Consider the following 15,907-nt stretch of genomic DNA (forward strand, 5'->3'; position numbering starts at 1 on the left):
TAAGTCCACATTAGATTCTTTTCTATGCCTTGAGATCAAGGACTTTTGTTCATCTTGTATGGTAAAATGGCAGAGGTCTGGATTTAATCAAGGCATTAAGTGGATTCACTCTTAAGATAGTAAAACCATTTAACTAAAACCAGAACTTAGAGTAAGCTAAACTTTAGATCATTAAACGACCTAACATGACTTGAATACATACTAGGGAATTCATTATAACACCAGATCTATTAATTAAAAGACAAAACAAAGGGAATCGGGCAAGATTGAACCTTGTCGGACAAGGTTGGATCTTTCGCCGTTTTTTTCTTTGCCACTACAGGGATCCGAGAGTTTCAAGGGAGAATGGATGACAAATAAAGTTACACAAGAGAATCGATACTACTGGTGAGCAGCAGAGCTATTAAACTAGACAAAAGATGGTTTTTGTGAGGGCTGATCCTGAAAAGGATTGAGGTTGGGGGCTGACTACAGCTTCATATGCAAATCTAACTTGAGTAGAGTTTGTGTATTTGTTTGTTTGATTGGTTGAGTGTCCTTGTCTCTAGGCCCTCTTCCTCATTTTATAGGCGAATTAGCCTAACTACTTGCAGCTTGGTTTCTACCCGAAAGCAACTGAGGGGTAGTGACTTATCAGTAATTTACGTACTCTGTCATTCAGAAAGTACTTTTGGGCTGAAAGTAGGCTGATTTCCATCAAGTGTCACTTCTTTCAAGCCACTAGCTTTTGCATTAAATGTGGAATCATCATTTTGCCTTGGGCTGGGCGAATGGGTTTAATGATGGGCCTTCGGGCATAATCATGCTTCCTAGGCTTCTTTTTCAGGCTTCACTTCCTTCAGTCCAAAGTTAAAATATTAACCCAAACAGTTCTATTATTTGATTAGATTTTCCATTTTTTTGTTTGTGGGGGGCGCGGGGAATGAACCATACCGTTCTCACCCGTATTAATTAGTCAGTGTTAAACATGTTTATAAGGAATTGAGCAGTTGAACGTATCTGCAAGCTTCATGGTTTTTGTGAGCTCTAAACTGTTTAGTTAGTATTTTACAACTGATAAATAAAATTTGAATAAAATAACGCATATAAATTAAGAAAAAAAAATCTAGTAGTCACATGGGGCAAACTACATGACGGGTCCAACATACTTTTGTCACGGACATGGGGGGTGGTGGATGGGGACTTTGATCCATCAAATATCAACCACATCGTACACTTGAAAGAATTTTGACGTTGTGAGAAACATATTTTGAACATGTTTATTGATAAACTTTATCAAGGTCCACCGCAAATAGCGTCGATATTATCTCAACTTAATCACCTATTATTAGATCTTAGGTTTTATCATCAAAGTCTTCAATGATACTTGCGTAAAAAAAAAACAAAAACTCTCTTATTATTTATATTATTTTGTCATATTCACCGCTTTGGGACTCATTTCTCTAACTTTTATCACTTAAAACAAATGTCCAATTAATTTTCACAACTTGATGCAATGTATAACAATAAAATAGAGGCCATTTTCTAAGGAACTAGGATTCTCTCCCCTTCCTCTCCTCCTATCCGAACGGCCACGAATAATCTATGTCAACATCTTGTGTTGCCTTCTTTATAAAGAGAGAAATACAACAAAAATGTGAGAGGAGGGGACAAAAGAGAAGGAAGATTGGAGGGGAGGCAACCCTAGATAGATAGCTCATTTGTCTTCACTCACGAAACTTAAAGGTGATATTTTCTCACATATTTGTATTATATCTCTTTGCTTGTAAGCTTCAGTTTTATGTGTCCAGATAAATTAACTTCTCCTTTGACACATTCACACAAGAGGATTTTCTTTTACATTAATTGTACTTGCAATATTGATCATATTGTTGACGCACTCTCATATATATATATATATATATATATGTATATAAGTGAAATGTCAAACGCCCACCTAAATGAAAAAGCATGACGCCAATTTTGGGCGTCTAATGACGTTTCTATTTCTTGTTTTGCATAATTATAAATTCCAATTGATTTTAGCCTAATTTACTATAAGTTTTTTTTTTGTAGCTCGCACATATACGGTTCACACAAGCACATATGTAGTAATTTTGTAGCTCGTACAAAGAGAGTTTTCTTGTTTCTCAGAGGCATTTGTGTCCAGTTATTTTTGTTGAAGCATATTGCACCAAAGCAGAGACTTGATTTTATAATAGTAGAGATTACGAGTCCGCTTTCCTCTTCCCTTCTCTCTCTCTCTCTCTCTTCTCTTGTCTCTTTTCCCTTGCTATTCTCTTCTCCTTTTCTTTTATTCATACGTTTTATTTGTTTCCTTCTCATCTCTCCCCCCAATTGAACACAATTGATCAAACATGAGCTGAGTACAACTGATAAATAAAATTTGAATAAAATAACGCATATAAATTAAGCAAAAAAAATCTAGTAGTCACATTATTCAAAACCATTGAAAGTAGGTGTAAATTAATAGAGTAATGTTAGGGAGACTAAATTTGTAGACTAAATTTTGTAATCTAAATGACATAGAAGTTGATGATTGAATTATTACTTGAGTGTTGATTAATATATATATATATATATATATATATATATCCAAGCTCAATAGAAAACAAAAATGAAGATCGGAAAATATCAAGCCCTTGCCACCTCCAAGCTCAAACTATGACCAATGCAACCCCATCCCAACTTTTATATTTAAAACCTACCAACTAGGTATATCATGGTCCACATTAGGCCATCTCCAACCGAATAGACTAAACATAACTCCGTCCAGAATTATAGCTCTGCAAGAAATTATTTTTTAATGAATAGTATCAAGTCATATTCATATACCATCTCCAATAAACATAGCCCCTTCAATAGTTTATTTATATTAATTATTCTTTGAATTTATTGCTTAAGTGTCATGTGAAAGACAACTTTTTTCACTTGAAGACAACTTAAAATGATTTATCACAAGCATTTCAACAAATAATAAAAAAGATTAATTGTTGATTCTAATGATTATAAATTTATAAATACACACTAAGCTTTTACTAATGGTCTTATACGTATTACCTAAACATAGAATTTTTACATTGAAGTTTTAACGAAACACTCCCGGTATTGTTTACTTTTAACTAAAAATCACATTTTTACCTTTCCCTGGTACTATTCACTACACATTTATTTGTCTTTTTTCATTAAAAATTAAAAAAATTTGAATTTTTCGCTAGTTTTCATTTTTTACATCTATATTCTTGAAATAAGTATAATATATTTTGCAAGGCAGCCTACTTTTTGTCGCATCAAAAAATTGGGCCGAAGAGCTTGAGATTTCCATTGCTGCAGTCAGTACTAAATCTAGTGGGGGTGGTTACGGGACAATGGTAGATGCCGTTGGATGCTTTCAAAAGTGGCCTTAGGATTTGCTGCTAGGCCCAGCAAACGGGCTGGCTATCAAGCAAACTTGACCAGCCTAATGCCCTTTTGTTTTGGTCTAGTGGGCTTTATTGATTTTAGCTTAGTCCTTGGTTGGAGTTGAATTTTGTCTAAATCAGACAAATTTTTGACCCTTTAACTCTTTAGCCATCTCCATTGGAGATGGCCTTAGTATTTATTGCCTCAAAATCTAAATTTCAAATATAGATTATAGAATATGGAACCCAATGATCAAACTATTATTGAAGTGAATAAAAAATGGACCCAGATTAACATTACATCAGGACAGTGATCTCCTAACAAATAATAGGGTTAAGAATTCATATAGGATTTTAAGAAGCTTGTTTATGCTCATGTGATTTCCTTAATCGTCGATTCTCGGGTCGTAAAGCTTCCAGTTCTTCTTTGTGTGCAGTGAAGATGGTGGTGACTGCATCATGGCAGTCCATACCATTTTAGCAACCTCCCTAACCTTCTTTTTGATGTTGGGGGCTTGAATTGTAGGGTGGAGTTGATGATTGTGCTTTGAGTTTGGAGATGATGGCCTGATGGGGATGGTGGTGACCGTTAGTTTGTGGTCGCCATAAATTTTTTTGAATTCCATTAAATTTTAATATAAACTATAATGTTCAATGATCCATGACCTTCTATTATTTTATTTTAGAGACAAAGGAATCCCTAGTTAATTTAACAAAAATTTATCTACAACTCAACGGGTGTGATATTTTCAATATGTTGGGTACTTGTTTGAAATGTTTAAAAGAGATGTAATCAATTTGGAATGACACTAAAATGTATAGTTTTAGGTACTTAATCCTTTAATAATAATAATAATAATAAAAATGTTCATAATCTATTCCTATTTGGTGGGTTGTATTTGTTTACCAAGTCAAACAAAACTAACACTCTCCAATGGAGGAGCCCATCACATAAGGATGTAAATTTCCATTTTCCACTATTTAGGAATGTAACACAACTTCCACATGTCCCGCATTTGCCATTTTGTGCATATGCCACCAAAGTCAACGTGGAAAATGTGACCGAAGCAAAATATGTAGTCGACTCCAAACTTCCTATATATATCCTTAGTCATAGGCTTAATTTGCTGAAAAAAATTCTAGTATTTAGCTCATCTGTCTTCAAACTTAAAGGTAAATTTTTTTTTCGGTAACATAAAGGTAATTTTTTTCTTGGCTAGCTCTACCGCTTTGTTTGTAGGCTTTTGTTTTCTGTGGTCCAGATGCTTTCTTGTACTTATGTTTCCTTTGCTCTTCGTCTCTTTTGAGAGCTCTTGTTTTTCCTGTTTAAGTTGTGAGTATGTAGCTAGGTTAGACCAGTTGACGACAATTTGAAATCTCCGTTCTTGTAGATTAGACTGGTTAAAAAAGATCGTCTTGTTGTAAAAGCTAATTAAAAACAGATGTTGATTTGGCTTTTTGGATGATTTTTTTCAAGGAAATAATTTTATCAATGGATGGGATGGACTTATCACCCAAGTCAGCCCAGAAGTTGTTTGAAGGAGATGGAGGAGCATATTACATTTGGTCGAGTTCAGATGTTCCAGTGCTTGGTGAGGCCAAGGTTGGTGCAGGCAAGCTTGTTCTTCAACCTCATGGCTTCGCTCTTCCTCACCATGCAGATTCCTCCAAACTGGGATATGTTCTTCAAGGTAATTAATAACTAATTATTAACTACAGCCAACAACTACATATATAATTAACTGAATTTATATAATGAAAATGTAGTGTTCCGTTCCGTCCGTGCACACTAAAAAATCTCTCTTTCTGTACATGTAATTAAAAAAGGTTGAATACAAAAGTTTCTTTTTTATTCATCAATGCCCTTGTTATATAACTAGTTATATGATGGAAGACAAATCATACTTTAGTTGCTAGACTATAATGCTTATATTATAGTTTGTTATGAATTTGAACCACATATCCCAAGCGATAAACAAGTTGATGAAGAAAATCCCATATAATCTGTACTAGTTTAGATTCACAATTCAATAATGCTATTCTTACCATATTTTTGTACCACAATTGTATACCACCTTAGGTGGCATTTGATGTGGACAACCACATCATTTAAATTAATTAGCATTTAATTTCAAAATATTAATCAATAATTAATAAAAATATTGTTAATTAAATGATGATTGTAGTATACGAGAAGTCTCCTTCTTCCACCTAAGATTATTTAAGTGTTTTAATTAATAAAAAGATTAAAATTAAATGATGTAGCTTATCCAACTCATCTGCCACCTATGATGGTAAAGAAATGTGGTATAAAATTGTGGTAAGAATAGCTATAGTCATTTTCATCAATTTCGTCAAAATTTTGTCAAAATAAGTTATGTTGGAATAACCATTTATATAATTAGGGTCCCTCAACTATCAAAGTGTGTAATTATGGTCATTTTCGTCAACTAGTCAAAATTTTTGTCAAAACGAGTTATGTTGGAATGACCATTGCTACAATTAGGTTAAAGTTAAGAAATCATTTCTCCAGTTGATTTAAAGTTGAGGGACCAATGATAATGAATTTTTAGTTAAGAGACCATTGCTCAAATTAAGTTAAAGTTAAGGGGCTATAGCTACAATTTGCTCTTTGTTATTGGATCATAGAAGTTCAAAGATTTTAGCATTAACTATCGTCTTTGTTACGACCTGATCGATCAGGTTGACCCAAATAATCAACATGATCAATAGTTAAGATTCAGGTTCTCGCATGAAACCAGTAACTATATGTCCAGGATTTGTTATTTGGGGAACAAAGAAGTTTGAAGATCTTAACTAGCACCAAATGGTGATGCAGGTAATGATGGATTAGTAGGAATGGTCTTCCCTAACACATCAGAGGAGGTGGTGGTTAGGGTTAAGAAAGGAGATGTGATACCATTACCAGTTGGAACAATCTCATGGTGGTTCAACAATGTTGATCACTCTGAGGAGCTTGTTGTTGTTTTCATGGGTGAAACTGCCGGAGCCCACGTTCCCGGTCAATTTTCGTACTTTTTTATTGCCGGAACCCTAAGTATACTTGCAGGTTTCTCAACAGAATTTGTCAGCAAGTCCTTCAACATCACCGAGGATGAAGCTGATGGCATCACCAAAAGCCAGACTGGGGCTTTGATCATCAAGCTAGGTCAAGATGAAAAAGCCAAAATGCCCCTCCCCAATCTAAAACTCACCGACAAATTTGTTCACAACATCAGTACTAGTAGTACAACTACATTAACTGAAAAGGAATTTCCTTTTCTTAAACAAGCTGGGTTAAGTGTTAACCTCACAAAACTTGAGGCCAACGCAATTAGCTCTCCAATTTACACAGCCGATTCCATAGTCCAAGTGATTTATATTGCTCGAGGGAGTGGCCGGATACAGATCGTGGGTGTTAACGGTCAACGTTTGTTGGACGCGGAGGTAACTGCTGGGCAGCTGCTTGTGGTACCAACGTTCTTCATGGTTGCTAAACTTGCAGGACATACTGGGCTGGAGTGTTTCACTCTCATGACTAGTTCTCAGTAAGCACATTGCGCTGTCACAACACCACTACCTTCCTTTTATTACCTTTTTTTTTTTCCTAATGAAATCAGTTCGATACTGAAGTGCGAGTGATTCTATTTGGACACACGAAAGTGATGCATTTGTTGACACACATGTAAATACAAATGGAGCATTATACATGACACGAATACACCGCTAATATAGTGTCCCTTACCAATCCTACAACATGAAGTGTTAGTTTCTCTACACATGACATTATGTAATTGGTATAGAATACTACATCAGCCGTATAACTATGTCATGTAAGTCCTCATAATTCATGAAATACTAATTGGAATTATATTTGCAGGCCTGTCGTGGAAGACTTAGCTGGAAAGACATCAGCATTGGGAGCATTATCACCGGAGGTGCTGCGAATATCCCTTAATATAACTCCAGAGCTAGAAAAACTTCTCAAGTCCAAGATTCGAAAGGTCTGATCATGATCAACAACCGAATTAATTATTCCAAATCAATGCATCGTGATTAATGTGGTAGTAAAAGTCCGCCGAAAATCTTTTATGTAATCTTGTCTGTTATGTTAAAAAACAGAAAAATAAGTCACAATACGTAAAGGTCTTTCTGGATATCATTGTATTTTTATGCGCTTTGTGTAATAAAAGGCCAAAAAAAATTCGTGGTCCATGTGGTGACACGGCATTTTCAATGTGACCCTTGTGGTAAAAAAACTTTTAATTAAACTCTCGTGGTGAGCCTTGTGAGCAATTGAGGTTCAAATCCAAACTTCTGTTAGTCTTCCGTTAAATAAACTCACGTGATTATCACATGGAGGCCCAAATTCATCATTTTAATTCAAATTACATCCTATTCCAAAGACATCTAGTATGAGTTAGTGTTTAACGGAAATAAGATTTCACATAAAATAAGCTTGAAATGCAAAGAGTGAAACAAAACCTGTAAAACCACGCCAATGGATAGGAGAAGAGGTGAAGGAGAAGTTGCGCCTAATTTCTCAGGTATGATTTAATTTCGTTTGGAAATCATAATACTTGTAATAAACCATTGTTTTTTTCAATGTCAACACGTCTTTGATCATGAGTTAGAGTCTTAGTCTGTCTTAAATTTTCATTCTTGTATCAATTTGTACCAGTCCGAATGCATATACGCCTTTCAATTTTGTCTTTAATTGGTAGTTTGGTTTGATATAGGGGTGGGCTCGGTACGGTTACCGTACCAAAACCTTTGTACCAATTACCGTACCAAACTTTCGGTTTGGTAAAATCTATTACCATTACCATACCAAACTTTCGGTATACCAAAGTTCGGTATTGCCAAAAGTTCGGTTGGCATGGTATGTCAATGGTAATTGCCATTTTGTTTTGGGACAAAATATGTTTTTGTTTTTTTATCCCAATTCGAGGGCAAAACTTTTTTTTTTGTACCTTTATCTCATACATTATAGATTAAATTCATCATTCACAATTCACACACATAATAATTCAAATGATGCATCAAAATTCATCATGAAAATTAAGCTTACAATCCAAATAAAAGTTACGAACCAAAACAAATAGAAGTTAACAATCCAAATAGAAATTAAAGTTTAAAACCAAATGAAAATTGGAAGTAAACTTCAAAAAGGATAATTCATTTATCAGTTATTCAAGCTTGAGATGTCGAAGCTTTTGGAGGAGGCATTGAACTTGTAGAAGATTGAGTTTGTGTCAAGCCTACATTACAAACAAAGAAAACATATTGATTAGTAGCAAAAAGAATTAAAGTTGAAAACTATTTAATAACAAATTTAGTGAAAAAATTAAAGCATATCTTTCTTGTTTTCTCTTCTTCCATTTCCTTGTAAAATTGAAGCATATCTTCCGTTGGTTCCTTGTAGAAGTTTACTTCATCTGCCCTAAGCTAACCACTAGTGCACACTAGTGCCTCCATTATTTTAGGAGTCAAGGATACCCTAAAGGGTCCACAACCCTCCTCCCTAGGCTAAATTCATTTTCAATAGCAACAATAGAAGTGGGGGTTACAAAGATATTTTGGCTATTTGTGAAAGAATTAGGAACTCTTTTGTGTTTGATTTCCACAATTTCAAGATATCAAAGTCACCAACAACAATGCTAATATAAGTAGGGTTTTATTTTCAAATTATTGGAATATTATAAATATGTGTTATATAATTATCCATTATATAATTTATAAATGATATATTATATTGTATTTTCGGTATGGTACAGTAATACCGTGGTAATGGTATCCATTACCAATACCGTACCATGAAATTTTGGTACGGTACAATACCGTACCATTACCGATTGGTACAAAAAATTTGGCACAAAATCGGTATGGCACGGTTGGCAATTCGGTTGGCACGGCAATTTGGCAAAAAAATCCACCCCTAGTTTGATACACACCATAGTCAACCAGTACACAACCTTTCAATTTTTTTCTTAATCTTCTTTGAATTTTGGTTATTTAAGTTTCTTACGCTCTTGAAGTTCATATGCGGAGGACAGAAATGAAAATTGAATTTTCTGCAATACCTTTCACCCATTGTCTTTAATTTTTTTTAATTATGCAATGTTTGTCACCCGTCTAAATGCATCAATACTACAATGCCTTTCCCCCCATTGTCTTTAATTCTTTAAGTTATTCTTGTAAATTGTCTCTCATTTTCACTTGTTTCAATTTGCTTTGTGCACTAGAATCAGATGCCAACTTTTTAACTCACAAAAAAAAAAAAACAAGTGTATGTCATAACCCACCCAGAAAGAACTAGTGTATACCTAAGTCATACTAGATGTTCATGGAATAGGATGTAATTTGGATTGAAATGACGTATTTGACCGATCCATGTGATAATCGCATGAGTATATTTAACGAAAGACTAATGGAAGTTTGGATTTGGACCTCAATTGCTAATAAGACTCAACACGAGGGTTTAATTAACAATTTTTTCACCACAAAAATTACATTGAAAGTGACGTGTCATGACAGAAACCACAAAAAAAATTTGCCCTTAATAAAATTTGTGTGGATAATGGATCACGGATGACAATAAAAAATAGAATACAAACAGACTACTCGATCTTCACTTTCCCAGTGGACCCAAAAAAAGATTTCGCACTTTGTCCCTAATAAATAAATCGGCTAAGGTGCTTGTACCCTATTTTTCAAGTTTTTTACTACGCATTTTGGCCGTGGGATGATAGAAAAATAAGTCAATTTTAATGGTATTTCAAGATATTATTATTTATTTTTTGGATCAGGATAATTATCTTGAGAGATTATTAAAGAGTTATCTAAGTTAGCTATTCTGATTGAATATGGTTGAGTTTACACGAGATAAGATTCTCTCATCTCATATTTTCTCGTCATTTCCTCCTTTCATTTCTTATTTAAACAGTTACAATTAAATCATATTAATATTTACTTTTTTAAGAGAAAAGGACAAAAAAAATATGAAAAGAGAAGAGGAAAGATGAGGGAAGAGATAACAGAAAATCCCACTCCTTATCAGAAATAGGATTGATCTTCGGGTTGGTGGTGAGGTGAAGTGCGTAAGTGGTTCGAAAATGACTAGCATGTGGTAATCTTCTAACTGTCAACCACATGTTGATGGGATACAACCATCATGGTTTGATAGAGCTCTTTGACGTGTGGGATAAATCTCCAATAGTTTGAAAATTACCATAAAGCTACATTTAAAAGATGAAGATTTATGGCATAAGGAGACCATGAGAGATGTGGTTTGATGGGTGTGGAATATCAAGAATATTTTGATATTTATCGTGGGAGAGATGGGTGTAGCTTGAAAAACGTCTCTACGGATTGATGGCCAGGAGTATGGAAAGAACGTAGCCTATAAATAGGAGGGACTCTGAAATATGAAAACTTTTCTAACTCAACAAATAACTTAAAACACTCTACAAGAAAATTCTCATTCTATATGAAATTCTTTTCACACCCCTAAGAAAAACACTAAGTATCCTAACCTCTTCGTCAACACATGTTCAATTTGGATAAGTAAACAGCACATACAATTTGGACAACAAAACACAATTTGGATAAGAAAACATAAAACACAACAATTTGGACGAGAAAACACAATATGGATAAGAAAACATAAAACACTATTTGGATAAGAAAACAGCAGTGGAGCATGGTGCTCTTTGGATAAGAAAACAGAAAACACAATAATTTGGACGAGAAAACACAATATGGATAAGAAAACAGAAAACACAATTTGGATTAAAAAAAAGCAGTGGAGCATGGTGCTCTTTGGATAAGAAAACAGCAATGGAGCATAGAGCACCTTCAATTTGGATGCATAGGAGCACCTTCAGTTTGGATAAGTAAATAACACTACTTCTAGGGTGGTTTATTATCCATCCAAGTCTTGATCGACGAAATTCAGAAGGTTCATCATTAAGCTTTTCTTCTTTTGTATGTTCATTTGTTTAGGTTCTTCATTTTTCTCTCTTTCTAGCTTTAGAATACAGCGCAACAACAATAAACTTCTCTATTGACACAATCACAAGGGAATTTCCTTTTGCGATAATTGTAGTTACAAATTGACCATATTGTTGACACACTCTCAAATAGAATGAAATGTGAGACACACTGTCTAAACTAAAGAGTGTGACGCTAACTTCGAATGTCTAAATGACGTTTCTTAATTTTTCTCTTTTTGTGTGAGTATAAATCTCAATATTTGATTTTAGCCTAATTTACGGTAAATATGTTGTAGCTCGCACATAAGCATTTGGAGTAATTTGTACGTAGCTCGGAAATAGAGGGCTTTTTTTTTTATTATTATTATTTTTTTATCAGAGGCATCCATTTATTTTTGTTGAAGTAGAGGCTTGGCTTTATAATAGTAGAGATTATGATCCCGCTCTCCTCTTCCCTACTTTCTCTCCTCATTTGCATCTGTTGTCTCTTTTCCCTTGCTCTTCACTTCCCCTTTTCTTTTCTTCTTACATATTCACTGTTCCATTTTCATCTCTTCCCCAAATCGAACAAAACTGATCAAACTGAGCTGAATCTGAACCGAACTAGTTATACTATTTAATTTTATTTGTGATTTTTTGGGATGAACCAAATCGAACCAAACCGTTCTCACCTGTAATTAGTTAGTGTTTAAACATGTTTATAGGGATTTGAATAAATCTGCTGACTTCATGCTCTTTGTGATCTCTAAATTGTTTAGTTAATATTTTAGATTTACAACTGATAAATAAAAAATAAAATAAAATAACGCATATAGATTAAGATAAATTTTCGTAACAATTGAAAGTAGGTGTCAGTCAATATATATTTCCAAATGCTTGCGTTATGGCTGAGAGATAATTTATACACACGGCAGTGAAGCAAATAATACAGCGTACCTAGTCCTGTTCACTTGAGGAGATATTTTTTCATGTATTCGGAACAGGAACGGTACATCATGTGTTATAAGAGGCACAACCGTGATGCATTTGGGAACTCGAGGCGTTTGTATCACGTACATGGGGTTTTTTTTTTTTGGGGGGGGGGGGAAGCTATATGACAGGTCATCTGGGAACTCAAGGCGTCTGTATCACGTACATGGGGGATGGGGGGGAAGGATTTGGATCCTCTCCTGAGCAGGAGATCAGGATCCTCGAGATCAAACAACATGGACCGTTGGATTTTAATCCAACGGTTATAATTATTATAACTTTTAGAAGGACTTCCTGTTTGTAGCCGTTAGATCAAAATCTAACGGTCCATGTTGTTTGATCCCGAGGATCCTGATCTCCTGCTCAGGAGAGGATCCAAATCCGGGGGGAAAACTGTATGACGGGTCCAACATGCTTTTGTCACGTACATGGGGGGTGGTCGGTGGGGACTTTGATCCATAAAATATCAACCACATCGTTCACTAGAAAGAATTTTGACATTGTGAGAAACATTTTGAATGTGTTTATTGATAAATTTTATTATGGTCCACCACAAATAACGTCGATATTATCTCAATTTAACCATCAATTATTAGAGGGTTGTTTTATTAACACCCCATAATTTGTTGAATGCACCCCACAATTAAAAAATTTCCCAATAATTCCAGTTTTACCCTTCTTTTTGTTAAATCCACCCTACCTTCCCAAAATAAAAAAAATTATCTCACAACCAACCCTATCAAAGTATGAAACTTCGGACCATCTGAACCTTTGGAGAGGCAATAAGAGCATTGCATGTACCCTGTTTTCTAGGAGCTTTTTCTACATGTGTTCTAGAAAGTGTATTAGGAATTCATAGCTAATTGCTTTTGATAATGATCTTGAAATTAAAATCATATCCTATTATCCAGGTTTCACGCTACTGCATTAGGGTTTTGTTCTTATTTTGTACTTTTTCTTCTGGATAATATTCATATCCTTGCTTGGGAATTCCTAGTTGGACTTAGTATAGTTCTCAAATTGAAAATTGATATGAATATCATGCAAAAGAAAAAGAACAAAAATAAGTACAACGATGATTATAATGATGTTGAGAAAATGTAAACAGTACAAATAAAAGGCGAGGATCTAAACAATGGTGATGGATTGGGGAGTTTTATTTTATGCAGGTTTAAATGAAGGGTAAATTTGGAATTATAGAAGAAAATTTTGATTATGGAGTGTTTTCATCAAATTGTGGGGTGTTAATAAAAAAAAACCCTTATTAGATATTGGGTTTTATCATTAAAGTCTTCGATAATATTCGTGTAAAAAAACTCTCTTATTATTTATATTATTTTGTTATATCTCCACTTCGGGACTCAATTCTCTAACTTTTATCGCTTTGTAACAAATTTCCAAATAATTTTCACAACTTGATGCAATGTATAACAATAAAAGAGAGGCCATTTTCTAAGGAACTAGGATTCTCTCCCCTTCCTCCCCTCCTCTTTGAACGACCACGATTAAGCTACGTCAACATCTTGTGTTTCCTTCTTTATAAAGAGAGAAATACAACGAAAATGTGAGAGGAGGGGACATAAGAGGAGAAAAATTGGAAGGGGAGACAACCCTAGATAGTTAGCTCATTTGTCTTCACTCACGAAACTTAAAGGTGATATTTTCTCACATGTTTGTATTATATCTCTTTGCTTGTAGGCTTCGGTTTTCTGTGTCCAAATAAATTAATTTCTCCCTTGACACATTCACACAAGAGGATTTCCTTTTACATTAATTGTACTTGCAAAATTGATCATATAATTGACACTCTCATATAGAAGTGAAACGTGAGATGTCCGTCTAAATTAAAAAGCATCACACAATTTTTGAGCGTCTAATGACGTTTCTTTTTCTTCTTTTGCATAATTATAAATTCCAATTGATTTTAGCCTAATTTACTGTAAGTTTTTTTTTTGTAGCTTGCACATAAATGATTCACACAAGCACATGTGTAGTAATTTTGTAGCTCGTACAAAGAGAGTAATTTTGTTGAAGCATGTTGCACCAAAGCAGAGACTTGGCTTTATAATAGTAGAAATTACGAGTCCGCTCTCGTCTTTCCTTCTCTCTCTCTTCTCTTGTCTCTTTTCCCTTGCTCTTCTTTTCTTCATACGTTTTATATGTTTCCTTCTCATCTCTCCCCCCAATTGAATTTGATCAAACATGGAGTCTGAACCGAAGTAGTTCTACTATTTGATTTGATTTTCGATTTTTTTGGGGGGGGGGGGGGAGGGGGCAGGGGGAGAATGGAACCAAACCGTTCTCAACCGTATTAATTAGTCAATGTTAAGCATGTTTATAGGGAATTGAGCAGTTGAACGTATCTGCTGGCTTCATGGTTTTTGTGAGCTCTAAACTGTTTAGTTAGTATTTTACAACTGATAAATAAAATTTGAATAAAATAATGCATATAAATTAAGAAAAAAAGCTAGTAGTCACATTTTTCAAAACCATTGAAAGTAGGTGTAAATTAATAGAGTAATGCTAGGAATATTATATTTATAGATTAATTTTTTGTAAATTAAATAACATGGAAGTTGATGATTTGATTATTACTTGAGTGTTGATTAACATACTTATTTTATATTGGTGACACATCATTTGGTTTGCAAATTTAGTCTTCAAATTTAGCCTACCAAGCATTACTCAAATTAATATATATATATATATATATATATTTCCAAGCTCAATAGAAAACAAAAATGAAGATCGAAAAATATCAAGCCCTCGCCACCTCCAAGCTCAAACTATGACCAATGCAACCCCATCCCAACCTTTATATTCAAAACCCACCAACTAGGTATATCATGGTCCACATTAGACCATCTCTAACAGAAGGGGGCTAAACATAGCTCAGTCCAGAATTATAACCCTACAAGAAATTATTTTTTATTGAATAGTATCATATCATATTCATATATCATCTCCAACCAAATGAGTTAAACATAGCTCCTCCAATAGTTTATTTATATTATTATTCTTTGAATTTACTAGTTTTGAATTTATTGCTCAAGTGTCACGTGAAAGACAACTTTTTTCATTAGAAGACAACTTAAAATGATTTATCACAAGCATTTCAACAAATAATAAAAAAGATTAATAGTCTTATGAATTTATAAATACACACTAAGCTTTTACTAATAGTCTTATATGTATTACCCAAACATAGAATTTGTACCTCTATATTCTTGAAATAAGTATAATGTATGTTTGTACCATACTTGACCAATCCTGAAACTACTGAGCACCGGTCAACGTTATACCGTCAAGGATCCATAAGAGTTTCCCTCCAACCAGGAGGCCAATCACAATGCAACACGTGTCGACATCAGAAGCCAATCACAACGCAACATGTGTCAACATCAAAAGCCAATCACAACACGACACGTGTCAATGTCAGAACAAAGCTAGAAACTCTTCTATAAAAGGAGATCATTCTCCCACAATATTTCGTAACATCATTTGTACTAAATCATTCACTTGTACTCACTAAATGAGAGCTTG

The 15,907-nt window shown here is 34.2% G+C and overlaps 1 protein-coding gene across 4 annotated transcripts; it reads left to right on the forward strand.

Annotated features, from left to right (window-relative positions):
- The first annotated feature begins 4,444 nt into the window (after positions 1–4,444).
- Positions 4,445–7,638, forward strand: LOC114826648 (cocosin 1-like). 4 transcript variants are annotated; one of them, XM_029107365.2, is made up of 4 exons: positions 4,445–4,574; positions 4,879–5,092; positions 6,241–6,949; positions 7,282–7,638. In XM_029107365.2, the coding sequence occupies exons 2-4, from the start codon at positions 4,894–4,896 to the stop codon at positions 7,409–7,411; spliced, it is 1,038 nt and encodes a 345-aa protein (XP_028963198.2). In that variant the 5' UTR covers positions 4,445–4,574; positions 4,879–4,893; the 3' UTR covers positions 7,412–7,638. The 4 variants fall into 4 exon arrangements, with proteins under 4 accessions (XP_028963198.2, XP_070682201.1, XP_070682202.1 ...); XM_070826100.1 differs by having other exon boundaries at positions 4,519–4,601; XM_070826101.1 differs by lacking the exon at positions 4,445–4,574 and adding an exon at positions 4,713–4,734.
- The last annotated feature ends 8,269 nt before the right edge of the window (positions 7,639–15,907 follow it).

The sequence above is a fragment of the Malus domestica genome, chromosome 08 (genome assembly GCF_042453785.1).
Source record: "Malus domestica chromosome 08, GDT2T_hap1".
NCBI lineage: Eukaryota > Viridiplantae > Streptophyta > Magnoliopsida > Rosales > Rosaceae > Malus > Malus domestica.